This window comes from Epinephelus moara, chromosome 20 (assembly GCF_006386435.1).
Source record: "Epinephelus moara isolate mb chromosome 20, YSFRI_EMoa_1.0, whole genome shotgun sequence".
NCBI lineage: Eukaryota > Metazoa > Chordata > Actinopteri > Perciformes > Serranidae > Epinephelus > Epinephelus moara.
The window spans coordinates 27084959-27102843 of record NC_065525.1 but is presented as its reverse complement, the minus strand read 5'-3'; the positions used below and the strand labels follow the sequence as shown (position 1 = coordinate 27102843).

The window sequence follows — 17885 nt, the reverse complement described above, 5'->3', positions numbered from 1 at the left end:
TAGACACAAATTACATTTTCAACATCTGTAATACAAGAATAAATTATCTAATAACAATGTACATAAATGTATCAAAAGGCGTTATTAAAATAAGCTTTAAGCCTTGTTTCTTCAGGGTAACGTTGCACCGGAAGAGATCACCGCAGCGGCTCAGTGAGAGTTGAAAGGTTATCAAAGTTAACGTCACGTCAAGCTAGCAGCTAGAGAAGCTTGTCCTAACATCAACATGTCAGCTACAGAAGAAGACACAGAGGTGACAATTCCATGTGTGGTCATCACTAGCTCTGACAGTGGTTTTCAAGAAGAAGAGCTGATAAAACGTGAGTTTGACAAAGCTTTACGTGCATGATTTAGCAAGCAGGCTAACGCTAAACAAAGCTAACTTCCTTTTAGCACAGTAGATTACATTTAGTAGCGCCTGCATGTTGCTAATCCAGGTTAATGACTAATTTGTCTGCGGTTAAAAAGCTAGTTAGTGATTTATTTTTGTGGAGGTGAATTAAAAACCACAATAGTAGAGCTGAAGGAGGTTAGGTGCATCTTTTTTCAGCAGCTAACCGGTGGTCACAGTGAAAGCAAGTTGTTTCACTAAACGTAACGTTAGTGTCTCTTAACTTGTGTGTGTGATTAATAACAAACGTGTTTTTGCCGCAGAGATCCTCAGTTCAAAGACTTTACCCGAGCCGATCAAGCGAGAAGAAACAGTAGTCTGGTATCCATGGACCATCAACAACAAATACTACACAGCGGATGTCAGGCTATGTGTTGTACCAAGCACTTTTCAAATGTCATCGGAGATTGCCCAGTCCATGCAGGCTTTCATCGCTTATTTTGACAGTACAGTGGTATGTGACTTTCAAATGAGCATAAGTTGAGAATCTATAGACTGTGATACATGTGCATGCGTTTACTATGTGTGCATGGCGTTTGCAGAAGGATGGTCTGGAGAAGCTACAACCTTGGATATCAGTGGTGGAAGATCTTGCTCCAGAGGTGCTCATTCTGGTGTGTGACAGAGTCTGCGAGAATGGTTCGTGCTTCAGCTCTTTATGGTTTCCATTAGCTTGCAAAACAATTGTCCAGGGTACTATATTGAATGTCAAATGTATTTTGTGTTCAAGGGGTGACCAGACATGCTGCACAACAGTGGTGTTTGTCTCATGCCTTTGAGCTGGTGGAGCTCAGTCCACAAGAGCTGCCAGATGAGGATGGTAAGTTTTCCAGAGAACAGAAATTCCAGTGACACTGCATACATTTATTTTCATGCTTCAGCTTTTGTCACGTTTTGTTCTCATCTACACCGTCTTTGCTGCCTCATCAGATGACTTTCCAGAATCCACCGGAGTAAAGAGAATTGTCCAGGCTCTCAATGCCAACGTGTGGTCCAGTGTGGAGATGAAGGACGGTGAGATGAGATCAGTACAATTACCTGTTGCACTTTCCCCTGTCTACGTAATTTATCACTGTGTGTGTCTGGTATGTGACTGTTTATATCTCTGTCTGATAGGCCACAATCAGGGCTTTGGTCTGATGAGTAGTTTGGTGGCTGCCAGACACAACAACCCACACAGCTCTCCACAAGAGCCACCGGTCAGTTACAGTTTGATGTAACCATTTTCATTTATTTTGATTGTAATTCAGTTTTTATTCATAACTTGTCTTGTTTTTACTTCCCTCTCATGCATCATTAATACATCTATATTTAAATGAGATTTAAAAATTTGTAAGGTTTCAATGAGGCATGTTAACCCTAGCTCCTTTTTGTAGCAGTCTTCCAGCTTGCCAGTAGAGGGCTCACTTGTTACTGAGGATGCTAACCATACAGAAAGCAGTGCCAACACAGACACACAGCAGGACACAGTAGTTGGTAAGTGAACAACTCCCATCATTTCCCTCCAAAACATGGATATTTTAATAAATGTGGAGAAGACATTTAATGTGAAGTCATTAATATTCACTTGTTTTCATTCTCTCAGATGCAATGACTGATTTGGACATTCAGGAACTTGCTAATCTCACAGCTGGAGATGCAGATGTGGATAACTTTGAACGTCTCTTTACCAAATTAAAAGAGATGAAAGGTAATTGGGGAATGTGAAGTGATTGCACACCTTGGATGTGTGCATATACCTCACTGTGGTTGTCAAATGTTCCCTCTTCTGACGCCATTTATGATGTTTTGTTTGTCTCTGATTTTCCACCTGCAGATAAAGCTTCTTCATTGCCTCACGAGCAGAGAAAGGTTCATGCAGAAAAGGTAAGTAACTGTATTCACCTCTGGTTACAAGACACCAAGACTAGGACCTGTTCATGTTCATAATCTGTGGATCCTGGTTGTATCAAAAAATGTATCATCTGTCATGAAATAGTTTTAAAACAAATCTGATTGTTGGAGCACGTTTCAGTAGCTGTGTCTCAGACTGAATCCTCGATTGGCTCAGTAAATTGTGTCGGTAAATATGTTTAAAGTCTTGTATTGAGTATTTACACTTATCTACTTTCCAGGTAGCAAAAGCGTTTTGGATGGCCATCGGTGGTGATGATGATGAGATAGACGGGATATCATCGGGTGAGGAGAGCTAAAAGTAGCTGCCTGTGACTCATTCTCTTTTCTCCTGGCCCTCCTCCTATCCTGGGCCTCCCACAAGATCCAGCGCCCTTTGACTTGCTTCTTGCACCTGGAAAGTGGAGATGCTTACAGATGGTGCTGTAGGCACAGTCATGTTTAGAAACTTTTGATTCTTTAAATGAAATGATTGTGATACCGGTGTATAGTGAGAAGATATCATGATTAGGGAGAGAAGAGATCCTGCAGATGGCCCTGACCCTCAGTGTTCTCCCCTGGGTCCCTCACTCTGCCATAAGCCCCTGAGTGAACCTCAACACAGGATGACGTCGCAGGTGGAAAAAGGAATTAAAATAACGTATGTGTATGTCCCTTAGGTACAGTTGTCACATATATTTGCAAGTGACATAATGTGCCTTATCCTTAGAAGACATTTAATGCATATTCTGTTGAATCAACATAAAGACTTGTGATTTTATTTTTTTTCCTCTTGTGTATTTATTGTGAACACAAGACTGTTGCACTATGTGCAGCACATTTCATACTCATCAAGAAAGATATGCAGACCGGAAAAATAGGAACACCTGTATGCTGCAATGGAGCACCTCTGCAATAAATAAAATGTTCAGTCCCTGTGCTGTGTTGGACAACATTATACCGAAGGGTGTTTGAAATATTTTGTCTCTCCATTACATTTGCAGAGGAGCAGAAATGTTAACAAAAAACACACTTTACAATATGCCATTAAACAAAATGCCACCACAAACTACAGCCTCAAAAGTTGCTTGAGGTTTGACTTATCCAGGGTGTCTGCAGGAACCTATTCAGTCTTAAAGTCAGTATTATAAATATTAGGCTTTAAAAGTCATTAACTAGTCTTAAATTTGAATTTGTGAGGTCTTAATCTACTCACATTTATCACTTTTTTGTTAAAATTAGTCAAGTTCTTCGAAGGAAAAGTCCTTATTTCTGATGTTGCATATCTTTAGCCTACCACTGAACCAAATACTGTCTTTTACTTTACACTTAGGTGTTAGCAAAATGCCTCCTAGGCGCCCACCATTAGAGGTGTTGCGGGCACGTCCAACTGGTAGGAGGCCCCGAAGCAGACTCAGAACATGTTTGAGGGATTATATATCTCGTCGAGTCTGGCAATGCCTCGGGATCCCCCAGGAGTTGGAAAGCGTTGCTGGGGAGAGGGGCATCTGTAATACTTTGCTCAGCCTGCTGCCCCCACGACCCAGCTTCAGATAAGCGGTTGAAAATGGATGTTGGCAAAATACTCACTCACTAATAACCATATGATACCTGACACCTGTAGACACCCTGGACTCATCACCTCTGACGGTTTCACATTTATTTCAGGATGGTAATATTTGCATTCATGTACAGGGGTTTCTATTTTTTAGTCACGTATTAATGAGTCACACTTTAAAGAAGAAACACTGACTTGAAATCTTTTTACTCAGTTGCAGTTTATTAAATTGTCACAGATAACAAAACAATGGTCATTTGAGAACAAATATTAGGCTACATGAAAAAAAAAAAAAAACATGTACATAAGACTTGGAACAGAAAACCACCAACTAAGAATATCAAGAAACACAAGTACTGATACAGATCTACCAACTACCTAACGCACTGTGGTACACAGTATTTCAGTTAAGCACTGTGTTAACTGTTTTAAATAAATTACATGGTGACTCAGTCTTATGTACTGTAAGTAAGTGCAGGATAAACATGGTGGCTTCATAGACAATGACCAAGGACAGCGAGCATATTACACATGCTTTATATTGTAGCAATGTACATGTAATATACAGTCTTTACTGGACAAGCAAAATACCACTAGAACTAAAGCTTTACACTGATCAACACAGTAAATTGGAAGTGCATCATTTACCCACGAGGAGCATAGTGTACTATCGGCTAACAGTTGGTAATATGTGAAAAGATCTGCATTTATGTTTTTACTCTACATGCCATCAATGGATGAACCAAAGCCATGGTTGCTGCTAGCAAGTACCCTTCTCACTGAGGTCCAGTCCACTACGATCACTCACACTGTATGTCATACTCTACGTCCCTATTATGAAATAACAGTAATAGCTGGTACAGTAATCCTATGTGTCACACTTAAGAACCAGTTGACCCAGGTTAGAAAAGCCTGCATTTAAGCAGGCCAAGTTTGGGGTCATTAAAGCAAAGTCTTTTTGTGAATCTACTCATGCCAGAGGTCAGTCAGGTCCACTGTTTCAAGCACTGCATGGCTACAAGAAATCACAAGCTATAAATATTTATGTACAATCATATTGAGGCAATAAAAAAAATATATTCCCATGCAGGACAGTATGCAAAAATAACTTATAAAATGTCTCTTTCACTGAGCAAAATAGTTTTCATACAAGGGTTCTTTTTTCAAGAAACAATGGTGCTAACGTCTATATTTTGTTTAAAATAGATAAAATACCAATTACATGATCAATCAGATAATTGACACTTTAATTCATACAGATAAATCAATATGGGCAAAGTACCTTGTACTTAAGATATTAATTAAATATATTCTATTTAATCACTACTCAATGATTTTTTTTCATGTTAATTTATGGTTCAATTGATAAATAAGCCTCCTAATTCAGTGATTACAAAGAGTGGTACTGGGACACTGAAACACCAGTGATGGGAGCGAATTTCAGCTAATTCATAGAATCAAAAATGTTTTGAAACATTTAAAAAGGTGGCCAAGCTGAAGCTGTACCATAACTTCAACTCGGGGAACAAACATTGCGATCCTCTTTATAAAAAAAACCCAAATTACAACACTGAGCATAGACACGATGTCTGAATGAATAATGACAAAAATGTGGTTAGTCTTTTGAAACCTATTGCAAATACCCTGTGGCTGCCCGTCAAACACATGAAAAAAAAAAACAATGTACAAGTCCTAAAATAACCATCGAATGGAGACACTAAATGGTAATGAGCAAAGTGCTATAGATGTGAGGTGAAATGTTAGAGACAGCGAGGGAGGACAGTGATGTGTTGATTTGATGAATGGCGTCTCTTTCCTTATTATCACTGAGAGACGCTCAAGTTCTCCTACGTGGTTTGTGTGTATGTGTGTGGATGGAAAGGAGGGTTTCCGGGAGGTATGTGCTGCTCCTAGGACACGCTGGAGCAATGGATGCTGGGAGAGCCCATCTGTGTGAGGACCTTGTCCAGCCATTGCAAAGGGCCATTGAGATGCAGTTCTATCCAGCAGGGGGTGCTGGTCACTGTCTGACGTCTTTGGGGTGCAGAGAAGGAAAGGGGCAACATAGTGTGACACTAATGAAAGAATTTCATACATCATCAAACTACTCATTTAAAATCCTTGTCATTATTAATGTAACTTCATTACAGGCAAGGCAAAGATACACTCTACTCAGTACTTCTTGACTAAGCTGACTTAGCACCGACCCTGAAGCCAACTCCGTGAGCTATTTCTGAAGTCATTCAAGTTTCTATCAGAGATGTTTTCCTCCAAGGTGTTTGGTGCCAGAAATATAACACGCACCACTCAAAGTACATGGGAATCCCCCTTGCAAAGGGTGTCTGAAATGTGTTCACCTCCCACTCCATGTCCCCCTCACGAATGCATGCCTGCCGCATTCTTTCTCTGTTACTCAACCCTCTCTTGCCGACTCACAGCAGCACCCTCCCCCCATCACCTTCTTTTTCATCTTCCAAGTCTGCTACCGTCTGAGCACAGCACCCATTCATTTTTTATCCCCCAAAAGTGACATTAATTATTCTGATCATACACACATTTCCTTCTTAAATTTGGGGGTGCACAGCTCAATGAAACTTTTGTGTCTTAAATGTGTGCAGTGAAAGAGACTCAGGTAAAACAACAAAAGTGATAAACCCTTAAAACTTTAAACAGGCTGGGACAGAGACAACAGCATATGGCCCGTGTGCTAAGGCAGGTGCTTTATTCCACCTCAGAAAGCTGAAATAAAATCAGCTAATTGAGCACTTAACTCTGGATGGGCTTTTTACACAACTAGCGAAAAACAAGAAGTGAGAAGGTAAAGGTATGCAGTGTGTCTGGTTTTGGCTGTAAACAGCTTTATATGCTGTCGTGTCTGCAAAATGACATCTTGTACAAAGAGAAGAGCCCTGAGCAGAAAGGAGCTAGTTCACAGAGGGCCCACTTAAGACCCCCCTTAAAATTCTCAGTCCCCCTCCCACACCCTCGGGATTACTCAGACCTGACAGCCTCCCTCAACATCCACTCAGTGTTTATCCAAGAACACAGTACCGTGTGAGAGAAGAAAGGAAGAAAGCAATGTGATATAAGGAGGCTAGTCATTTGCTGGGTCAGTTAAATGTTTGTTCTCAGGTTTTTTGTTCACTCGATTGTAAGTCTAGAATCTGCCAGTCAATATGTATAAGAATTAAATTGTAAAAATAAGAAATACTGAATTGACATGTTTTTTTCTTATAGTGAAACTTACCTCACTAAAATGGCTAAAATTTGAATCCCTCTTATATGGCATCTTCAGCAAACAGTATAATATATATTTGTCTTAGCAACTACTTGAACATAAACTGGTCGACCTCTCCAATGCCTTAAATAGTGCTTTTCCAGTCCTCCAACTACTCAAAGCGCTTTCACACTGCATGTCACATTCACTCCTTCACACACACACACACACACACACACACACACACACACACACACACACACACAGTAAAACGCTGGTGGTCAAGGCTAACGTGCATGGTGCCACCTGCTACTCAGTAATCATTCACACGCACTCACACACCGATGGAGCAGTTTGGGGTTCGGTATTTTGCCCAAGGATACTTCGATTTGCAGACTGGAGGAGCCAGGGATTAAATCACCAATCTTCCAATTAACAGCCGACCTGCTCTACCTGTGAGCCACTGTTACCCCTTTCACCATTTGTCATTTTTACGCCTGTAACTGTGACACTGATTACAATGAGAGTAGAACAGACATTCAAGATTACCGTAAGTGTTATTTCTCTGTTTCTTTTGTTGCCAATAATTGCATGTTGACACGTAAACTAAAACTATAGCTGCCTCCAAAGAACCAGGAAGAGCTGCTGCTCCGTGAACAAGAGACTGCAAGGATGCAAAGCATACAGATCAGCACGTTTTCACATCTAACTCTGTGAAAAGAGGGTTTATTCCGACCAAACCAAACTTGGTGTTTGCTGGAACAGCAGACTAACTAACTCGATGACTAGATTTTGGTGAGTTTTATTTTGTTTGATTTTAAGTTAACAAAGCAAATATGTAACATCTTAGTTCGGTGAAAGAGAGAAACTTTGATTGGTGTGCGGTTGCATTTTTCTGTTTAATAGGCAAAATGTGTGCGAGAATAGGCCAAAACACAGTTCCCAGAACTAGTGAGTGTGACACACTTTATGACCACACTGGTGTGTTGTCATCATAACAACTAACAACAATCACCATTTTCTTTTGATCACGGCAAACACTTCAATGATGGGTTGAAGATGGGTTTAAACACCTGAACTGTACTGTTCAAACGGTGAAAATGAGCTATATCGCTTATGGAAATAAGGAACTCCGGGCGGCACTCTGTCAGAAGACTACACTCGCAAATATGGGACTGAGCTCGAAATGCGAAGCGCTGTCAATCACAAAGGGGTTCAGCCTTTTAGACAATTCCTCCAATCATCATGCATACACTGAGCGTCCTCTCCCGCCTACTGCTCCATTAGGTCCCAGGGAAGCTGAGCCTCCCTGGAAGTGACGATTTTGTAGCATTTATCCAATGATTGTCTCGCTTTGCTGCATGAAAAAAACCTGCTCAGCACTGTCTCATAGGAATGCTTGGAGGCTCTGCATCCACCGTGCTGACACGAGGATGTATGACAAGGAGGTCGCATTTGAAAACTGGTGATAAACGGCTGACGTCTGAACACCATAGTCATGATGTTAAACACATCCTAGTGCATGTTTAATGCAATGTAAATTCTTATTTTAATGTCGATGAAATTTTAGGGGAAGTTCAGCCTCCCTTGTTGTCTCAGAGCAATCACCCCTGATACACACATATACAGCCAATAACATGTAAATGTAGAAAATACTTTGAATAATCATACTTGTCTTCATTTGTTTAAATTGTATTTAATTACCTGTACTCAGCTCCCCAACCCTTGACAAAACTCATGCGAATGGTGCACATCCTGGTGAGTTGGTAGACGGCCTCAAAGCCCTGGTTGACTGACTGGGCGAGCAGTGCAGCAAATTCCTGGTTGTTGAAGATCTTCAGGTTACAGCCTGCAAGGAAAAAAATGTTCAGCTTAAAACAGTGAGGACAAAAAAGGTCAGTGTCAGCGGGGCATCAGAACTCAGTTAATGCTCTGGTCATGTTGCCTCTGATGTCTTAATGTGTTTGTGTGTATCTTCTTATGCTAACCTGGAGGTATTTTGCAGACAGTGGCAGGATGCCAGCCGTAGCGCTGGTTACAGTTGGGACTCTGAACAAAGATGGCACTGTCACTGAGACACTCTGCAAACACCTCTCCCCCAATGTAGTACAACCTCACGCCCCGTCCTGGAAAGGGAAGAGAGACGACTGTTGCTCAGCACACAGCTACCTGCTGATTATATGTGAAGTGCAAATATAAAAGGCAAATTAGCTCAAAGCGTACGTGGTCCCTGTGAGATAAAATAAGTACCTATGTGTCTGCGCGTGAGCTCTACTGCTGAGTTGCGGTTGACGTTGGACAGCAAGCCCAGACAGAAGCGTTCAGAGTTGGATGGGTCTGTGAATCCATCCACTGTGAGGGAGGGCTGGGACGCATGGAAGGTCTCTCCTACACGTTGGTTCAGCTCATAGTAGGAGATGGAGCACCAGAAGGCAGACTCGCAGTATGTCACAGGCTGTAAGTCTGTGTGAGCAGAGGGTGGGGGTTAGATGGAGAGACATAAGCTGAGAAATTCCAGTTCAGTCCATGAGAAAAAATTAAAGAACTCATGAGAACAGGTACTGCTTTGTGGCCAAACAACCATTTGACTGAGAAGATGCAAACAGCTGATAATGTTTCCCTTTGATTTCTCTACAAAAGCTCTTTTCCCACGACCCTCGTGGTCCCGGCCAGGAATGACCAAGACATGACGTGTGTATTTATTTTTTTAAACTTGACCTCCTGGTGGCTTTCCACATAGATAGAATAACCTGGCAACCGGATATTATTATTATTGCATTACCCTGAAATGTCTGTTTCTGGCCTACACACAGATGAGGACAAAGACTCCATTCATACCACACTTACTCTGTTACTGCCCTGAGGCTAAGCCTCCCAGACGTAGCCCAATGCTCCTGCATATTGCTCATCTGTCTCTCTCTCACACACATGCTCACCCCCACAAAGAAATTCTAATCTGACTTCATATGAACAGCACCAATAAGATCAATAAGATACCAGCAATTTTTGGTTTACTGACTTGTTCGTGTCCACAAGTAAAATCAGGGGAAGGTGGTATTCAGATAACATGTCTAATACGGTTCTGCTGCAGATTAAAGCTGTCCTCCTAGTAAGGATGAATCCTTTGCAAAACACATTTTATAGAGGTACGACAGGACAAGACGTGCTCTGTAGTACAATCACTGGGTCATTGGGTCCAGTCACATGGGGATGGGTCCTTTGTTGCAGGGTGATTCAGAGTAAAAGGTCTACAGTACTGATTCTACATGTTTGCTCTTACTGTCACATCTACAACACAGTAACACACGGTATACACTATGTGCCTTAGCCAGCCGAGCCATCAGAGCACCCTCAACATTAATTCTAATTTATACCATGGCCACTGAGGACTCACAATTCTGACTGCCTAATTTTCATTCATTTCCAGTAGCAGGACAGTATACCCACATACTTCTGACTTTTTACATGAATGCACAAAGTTTCATTGTAGGTAATGACAGTTACAGTTCAGGCTTCAGTGGTTTAGCTAAAAGGCTTGGTGTTTGTGTTCCTTGGTTTGTGCAACCAAAACAAAATTAGATTAGATAAATAGCCTCAAAGAAAGTGTGCAAATTTAATGTGAAACCAGTTTCATACTTAAACTAGAAGTACAACTTCATGGTTGTACGCCTCTACAAAACAGTCAGGCTTATATCCTTATCTGTCCAGGCTCATATGTAGCCATGACAGTTGACAAAGCTTCAAATGTGGCTTAAGTGGAGACCAAGTGGACGTTTGTGCCAAATTCAAAGAAATTCCCTCCAGGCCCTCTTCAGATCTCTCACAAGAATAAGATGGACACCAGGTCACAGTGACCTTGCCCTTTGACTGCCAAAATCTAAGCAATTCATCGTTGAGTCCAAGTTAATGTTTGTGCCAAATTTAAACAGATTCCCTCAAGGCATTCTTGAGATATCACATTCACAGGAATAAGATGGACACGAGGTTACAGTGATCTTGACCTTTGACTGCCAAAATCTAAGCAGTTCATCATTGAGTCCAAGTGGATGTTTGTGCCAAATCTGAGGAAATTCCCTCAAGGCGTTCTCAAATATCACATTCACGAGATTGGGATGTACTGACCCAAACCTAAAAACATAATGCCTCTGGCAAGGGCTGTCAGAGGCACTGACGTAAAAATCTGATGCTAAATGATGATGATATAAGCAAGTATATGTAAAACAACATAACATAGAAAATGGAAGACTTATACTTGTACTTTGATAATATATGACAGTTTGTTGGGAAAAGGCCATGGTACTGCATAAGCAGTATCATACTTTACATAATGTCATTGCTACCAACCGCAAAAGTACACATAATGAATGATATGCTCTATAATTAAAGCTGACCTCTTTGGTTTTGCTTACCAAGATTACTGTTTGCGGGTGACACAGGATTGGGCGACAGGCTGGGTGAACCTGAAATAGGGAGGTAATGGAGGTTTGGTTCGTGATCCAGATAAGGCATAATTAGAACAGTATGAGCTTGAGTTGTGTGCACTTTCATGTGACTCACCTGTGTCCATGCTGTGGTTGAGCTGCTGATCATTTGTCTCACCATCCTCACTCAGATACCCTGGTGGGGGAGTTTCTATAAAGTACAAACACACACACAAAGATTAAGAACACACTCCTGATCTCAGCATATTAAAGCTTTGACATACTTTCCACTGCTAAAACAAGTTTTTGTGACGCAATGTATCTTGAACATTAGAGGTAAAAATTTCAACGCAACCAGCATTAACCAAGAAAAGCTTTTCTGCTCACAGTCAAGTTCCCTTTTCTTGTAAATGTGCCTACCATAACCAGACAATGCTCTCCAAATCATGTCATAAGTATTTATAACCTTTTAAGTTCTGTGTTTAGAGATAATGACACTATTTTTCTTACCAGGAATATAGTTACTCTGCGGCTCAATGCCTGCAGGAAAGTTGGTGTTCTCAGGGATGGACGGGCTGTAGTCGTCCAATGGTGGAAACTCTGCGGGTATATCTGTATGTCGTGGTACTAGGACAGGAGGCAAAACTGGAGACACACAGATACTTTGATAAAGGACCAGTTCAGTTCTGTATGGCAAAACCTTTATTTTAAATACAGTAATTTGGACCATGTAGCAATTAACTCAACTTACTTGGCGTCTCCACCCTCTGGTAGTGGTAGGGGTTGACGCAGACTTCGTCCTTCTTGGTGTGGAAGGCAAATTCACAGTGGTCGACAGCCCTCAGCTCATGGTGGGACTGCAGGTCTGGCCAGCGCCACAGGCGACAGTAGATCACATGAGGGAGACCTTTTCTGTGGGAGACCTGGAGACGCCCATCTAAAGATCTGAAAGACACCAGCAAAAAGACTGTAATTGTGCAGGCAGATTATATTTAATCAATGTGTTGCTTTGCTCTATGCTCTGACTATTATTGAAGTTATGGTTCTGAAATATAAGATACAACCTTTAACATATTTCCTAGTTCTGAATAGAACAGCATTAACTGAGGGCAGAACACCAAAGCCTTTGATTGAGCAGTTTTTTCCCAAACTGCTTATGCATCCTGCTTTTTCATTCAATGTAGTAAAATACTTTAAGCATGAAAGAAGTATTTTATGCCAACCATTTCCTCAGCCTGTTAGGGATGGGAATCAAGAACCCCTTCCAAATTGTCTAACCCATGGAACGATATGCCTCCAAGCCTATTGATTCCTTTTATTGATGCCACCATGTTTTTCTGATAGTTACACATTGCAAAACAATGACGTCAAACATATACGTCAACCATGCTAGGAACTTGCACCAAGAGGGAAGGAACAGTCCAAAGCGTGGCTTACTTTCAGGAAGAAAGATGACATCAGTGCAGCTTGTAATGTCCGTAAAATGATCATTTCAACTAAGGGTGTAAACACCGCCAATATGTTGAAACATCCTCCCACGCAACATGGGCTTAAATTCCAGGAATGCCATGTATTTGACTCTGCACTGACACTGAAAACCTGTGTGGGCCTACTTTCTTTCCCCACACAAAAATCATCAGTAACCAATTAGAGAACTGATAAAGAACTGGATCAAAAAGCAGAATCAATAATGGCATTAGTATCATTAACATCTTATCATTTCCAATCCTGACAGCCCTTCTCACACAGCAGCACCAGTCAGGAAAATGTCTATATGATCATAAAACGACCCAATGTCAGAATACAAACAAAAATCTAGCTACAAAGTCTACGGAAATTGGTCTTACTAATGTTCAAATGCAAAAATTGTCTACTGTATATCAAACATGGCCAAAGTGGGTTTCTGATTATGATGTGATACCATGAAACTATGAAGTTAAAATAGCAGTAGTTGTATAAATAGAGAGCTTTCTGATCTGTGCACAGAAAGCATATCTAACTGTGAGGTGTAAGACCCTATATATTGCCATGAAACTCAAATGACTAAAAAAGGAAAGGAAGGACTGTAACAGATCCTGGATCTACCCCCCTCATGTAGAGTCCAGTGTGGTGATGGCTTTTTTTCCAGCTGAACTCAACAACAGTTCATCCCATCGTTGAGCTGTCAGACAAGAAACATATGGTTCTCATTCTTTAAGTATGTCACAGGGAACTTTGGGTTCAAGATAAAAAAGGTAAAGGTGGTGCTTGTTTCAAGGCGACCAACAAAGCAACTTTAAGTATCCAAACCAAATATCATGCACTTAAATTAGACTGATGATGATGACGTCAAACATTTGACAAAAATCTAGAAATTTCAAGACACATTAGGATTAGACTTATTTATTATTTAAATTTAAGTGGAAATAATGCTGCATACTAATCACATCTGGTTTATAATTTTGGTGCATGTTTAATTTTTTAATAAAATACTACAGTTGTATCATTTCCATGGTCAGATGTTGTTAGACATAAAGACTGGCCCATTAGTGTGTTGATGTTGCTGTCTCTATAAGGCTATTCAGTCTAATAGCTCTCACTGGTGGTTCATGACATGAAAAGATATATATATTCTGCCTTTTGTGTAGTTTCATGGATCAAAATCAACAGCCAAAAGCAAGCAATGGACAACCTGTTAAATTTGAAAAACTGCAGTGTACAATATAGATTTAGATGAACAATAGGCTTTGAGGAAGTTCTCACATCTACCTTCAGCAAGCAAAGAAGCTAAATGGGAATGGGAAAGTAAGGTACACGTAGGACCAGTGACATTTGAGCAGTGTGATACCTAAATAGTTGGAAATATCTTCCAAACACACACTTAAGACCACCATGTTTTCTGACGACATCAATGACCACCTCTACAGAGAGGGTTCAGACTCATCTTCCAGCACTGCCCCTATGACTCTGCTGAGATTGGCCTGAGCTATGTCCTGTCTCCCTGTTTTGCCACTCAGACATGATGATCACTCTGACACCCCGCTAGACTGACACAACCCTCTTATCCACCAGAAGAAACAACAACTGTGCAGCAGCCAGCCAAGGACTCACAGGCATCTCAACAGCATCTCTTATCATTTGACGGTGAGTGGGAGAGAAACCACTTCCTGTTAAAGAGTTTGGTCTCAGAGCCAACACCAGTCAGAACTTTTAATGACATTACACATTAAACAGTGTGTACTGCCCTGTTCCTGCATATTAGGAGAAACATGTGGAAAATGGTAACAACACTGCTTTTAGGGGAATCTGGTCGCCTTACATTTATGACACATACCACACACTTTGAGTGAATCTGTGTATCCCCAACAGATAGCAAGACAGCTGTTGCTCCGTAAACTTACAGTCTCTGAACCCACCAAGATTAAACCACAATCCAAACAGTGGCCCACGCCCTCCCTAGAGCCTGCAGCACATTCCCAAGAATTGAGAGAAACTTTTTCATATAGGTTAACACCCATTCTCTGACTTCTACACAGACTACGATGGGGGACTCATGGTTTCATTAGCAATTAGGCTACAAGCTGTCTAATAAACTTTGAAGGATGCGTAACAATTAAAGAAGTCACTGAGGGTGTATTCCAGCTTCCACTAGAGAGCCTATTATCAGCTGGGCCAAGATGTGTACCTGCCTTATTTATTTTATATAGGAACAAAGAGTAAAGAATAAAAAAAATGAAATAAGAAGTTGTGTAATGTATTTACGGTGCGCTCTGTGTTGTGTCTCTTATCCGAGTCATCACTAGTTTTTTGGTAACAATTTTCATTTTATATAAGGTTACATTCACATCTGGACAGGACAACAGATGGAAATAAATATTCAAGCCTGACTCACTTACAGTTTCACAGAAGACAGCATCCAACAACTAAAGTAATTAAACTGCACAATATTTTGGTTCCACGTCCAACTCAGTGAAAACATTTGATTTAACACCTGTGACTCATTCAGACCACTGAGAATACAACAGTGTGTGTGTGCACAGTCCCGCATCTACCTCACATGTCAGTTAACTGAATTACTGGTCTTTTTGGACAGATGGGTATCCCATATGGGGAATCCCAAACCGAGCCCTTATTCCAACTTTCCCAGAGTACACACACTCCAGTCTAAACATCCTCTATGAGTCACAGCTCTGCTGAGCCAAACCACCCCTTCTTCTCCTATTCATCACACGTGTGAACTGAGGACATGCTTGTTTATGCAGCACTAGATCACAGCTACCATGTCAGCAGGTGCTGGGACATTTTTCAAACCTGCACCGGAATTTGAGAGACACATCTATTTCAATGCAATTATAACATTTCAGTTAGGTTATCATGCTAATTATACAAACTAACAATATAACATAGACTTAAAACAGTAACGTTAACTAGCATTTATAGCACTATAGACGTCACATAGTTTGCCATGCATCGGTACGTGAGACTGATAAAATGCCAACTATATGGTGCCTGTTTGCACAACAAAATATAAGCTGAAAAGCAGGTGAAGTTTGCATTCATCAGCTAATGCTAGCTTCACTATGCAGGATTGTTTTTACCTTAGCAGCTAACGCTAACTACCCATGCAATCAAACCCCACTGCACAGCATCACACTTTTTATCTACTAATCAATGAACTTGGTAATTAACCTGCCAAGGATAATGTTAACACGTTAACAAAGAAAAATGCTTCAATATTAAAGCGCTATGCTAATAATATTAGCTCAAGCTAACTAGCATGCTAAGTAGCTACCTAAGCTAGCTGTCATCAGCCTTATCTTGCCAGCTTAGCTAACTACAAGGCAGCCAGCTAGCTTTGTCTGTGTCGTTACCTGGGTATGGTTATGCATTTCGTGTTGACATTCTGTGTTGTGATGGCTTTCTCCAACTCGTCCAACTGTCCCGTCTTCTTCAACTTCTTCACCAGACTTTTGACAGCCTTTTCGCACCATTTCTCCTCCTGCCCGTTCTGCTCTCCTTTCTTCCAGCCCAGGAGCCTCTTCACGATTGGAGGAGTGAACGGTAATATAGACATTTTATATTACAACTTAAACAATTAGTCACAGTAGCCTGGGTTAATTCCCCCAAATTGCCTACAATACTAGTTTGTCGTTCCTATAACAACGACTAAGTTAGCTAGTTAGCTTAGCTGGCTGGACTCCCAGACCGACGGGTGGCTGGTCGCTGCCGGGGACTCAGCAGCAGCAGCGGCGGCTTGCGTCGCAGGTTCACTCCGATCAAGTTGGCCGTCTGTCGGACTGGATCAGCTCCTCTGCCTTCCAGCCAGGCTGTCTGTCCGCCCCTCCTCCTCCTCCATCTCCTCCTCCAGTCAGCTGGTCTGTCCTCCACCTGCATCAACCAACTCTGTTAAGACAACTGTATTTTCCTACACATTATAGCACCAACAATAAATTAAACATTATCAAACAGGAAAAGAGATGCATTAGATAATGTTTAAGCCCCTTACACTTTTAAATGTAGGGTACACCAATTATACAGCTAACTAAAATGCAATTATATAAGCATTCTCTCTAATAAACTACATTTACAGCTCCAGTCAATTTGCTTTTATTACTAATTCAGATGCAATAGCCTATATTCACATTATTTAAAATGATGTGTCCCCTTCAGTATCAGTGATTTGAACCCTGTTATATGCATCTATTCCACATACACCCAACTCAAGAGGCAAGAAATGGAAAAAATGTTGTAATCAGAGATATGCCGAGACTGAAAAGTGATCCAACTTTTCCATGAATAGAAGACCCTTGGGAATAATCCCCTTTCATCCCCTCATAAAAGTGATTTCATTTCACCACAGATGCATCTTTCCAGAACTGGATGAGGGAGGCGACTGCATTCAGTGGTATTTGGAGTTTTATGGTGTTATTGATAAGTGCACCCCTGGCTGCTGCCTCCAGTAAACAGCAGTGTGCCTGTGCTATAAATATCCCCGCCCAGGACCAGCCCCCCCTTTCCTCCTGTCTATTTATAAACCTCCATCAATGACTGCTGTCTATTTTTAAGCGAGTATTTGGCATGGCTTCTTACTTCCTTCTTCTTAAATAAATATTTCAGCTATCTTGGCAGTGGCACCTGAAAAATAATATTAAAGGACACTTCGCGACTCTCTGTAGGAGAGTCGGTTGGTATGGGTGTCTAAAAGCATGCCCTATTTATAGTAATAATTATTGATAAACACTGAAGGGCTTACAAGTAGGGCTATGTAGGGCCAAGGGCAAAGTCTTCAGCAAGACATAATTAAAGCTCCAGTGTGAGATTTAAGGGGATATATTGGCAGAAATGGAATATAATAAGTATGTTTTCTTTGGTGAATATTCATCTGAAAATATGAATTGTTGTGTTTTCGTTACCCTAGAATGAGCTGTCTATATCTACATAGGGAGC

General features: G+C 41.1%; 2 protein-coding genes across 3 annotated transcripts; one reads left to right on the top strand and one right to left on the bottom strand.

Moving 5' to 3' along the window:
* Positions 1-130: 130 nt before the first annotated feature.
* On the top strand, positions 131-3223 carry aagab (alpha and gamma adaptin binding protein). 2 transcript variants are annotated; one of them, XM_050073064.1, is made up of 10 exons: positions 131-320; positions 655-845; positions 934-1030; positions 1122-1211; positions 1322-1405; positions 1508-1590; positions 1771-1867; positions 1977-2081; positions 2208-2257; positions 2506-3223. In XM_050073064.1, exons 1-10 carry the CDS (start codon positions 227-229, stop codon positions 2581-2583), a joined length of 969 nt encoding a protein of 322 aa, XP_049929021.1. In that variant the 5' UTR covers positions 131-226; the 3' UTR covers positions 2584-3223. The 2 variants fall into 2 exon arrangements, with proteins under 2 accessions (XP_049929021.1, XP_049929019.1); XM_050073062.1 differs by having other exon boundaries at positions 132-320; positions 1768-1867.
* An 801-nt stretch (positions 3224-4024) lies between these two features.
* On the bottom strand, positions 4025-16754 carry smad3b (SMAD family member 3b). The gene is made up of 9 exons (XM_050073757.1): positions 16310-16754; positions 12211-12404; positions 11970-12104; positions 11596-11670; positions 11448-11498; positions 9289-9501; positions 9027-9164; positions 8743-8887; positions 4025-5855 (listed from the first exon to the last, which is right to left on the bottom strand). The coding sequence occupies exons 1-9, from the start codon at positions 16510-16512 to the stop codon at positions 5732-5734; spliced, it is 1278 nt and encodes a 425-aa protein (XP_049929714.1). The 5' UTR covers positions 16513-16754; the 3' UTR covers positions 4025-5731.
* Between the last annotated feature and the right edge of the window lie 1131 nt (positions 16755-17885).

Coding starts and splice junctions, on each gene's coding strand:
- aagab (XM_050073062.1), top strand. CDS start 227: ATGTCAGCTACAGAAGAAGACACAGAGGTGACAATTCCATGTGTGGTC. Junction 1,031..1,121: donor TGACAGAGTCTGCGAGAATG/GTTCGTGCTTCA, acceptor TTTGTGTTCAAG/GGGTGACCAGACATGCTGCA. Junction 1,406..1,507: donor CAGTGTGGAGATGAAGGACG/GTGAGATGAGAT, acceptor TCTGTCTGATAG/GCCACAATCAGGGCTTTGGT.
- smad3b (XM_050073757.1), bottom strand. CDS start 16,512: ATGTCTATATTACCGTTCACTCCTCCAATCGTGAAGAGGCTCCTGGGC. Junction 9,502..11,447: donor ACCCGCAAACAGTAATCTTG/GTAAGCAAAACC, acceptor CTGCTCACACAG/ACTTACAGCCTGTGACATAC. Junction 9,165..9,288: donor GCTCACGCGCAGACACATAG/GTACTTATTTTA, acceptor TTCCCTTTCCAG/GACGGGGCGTGAGGTTGTAC.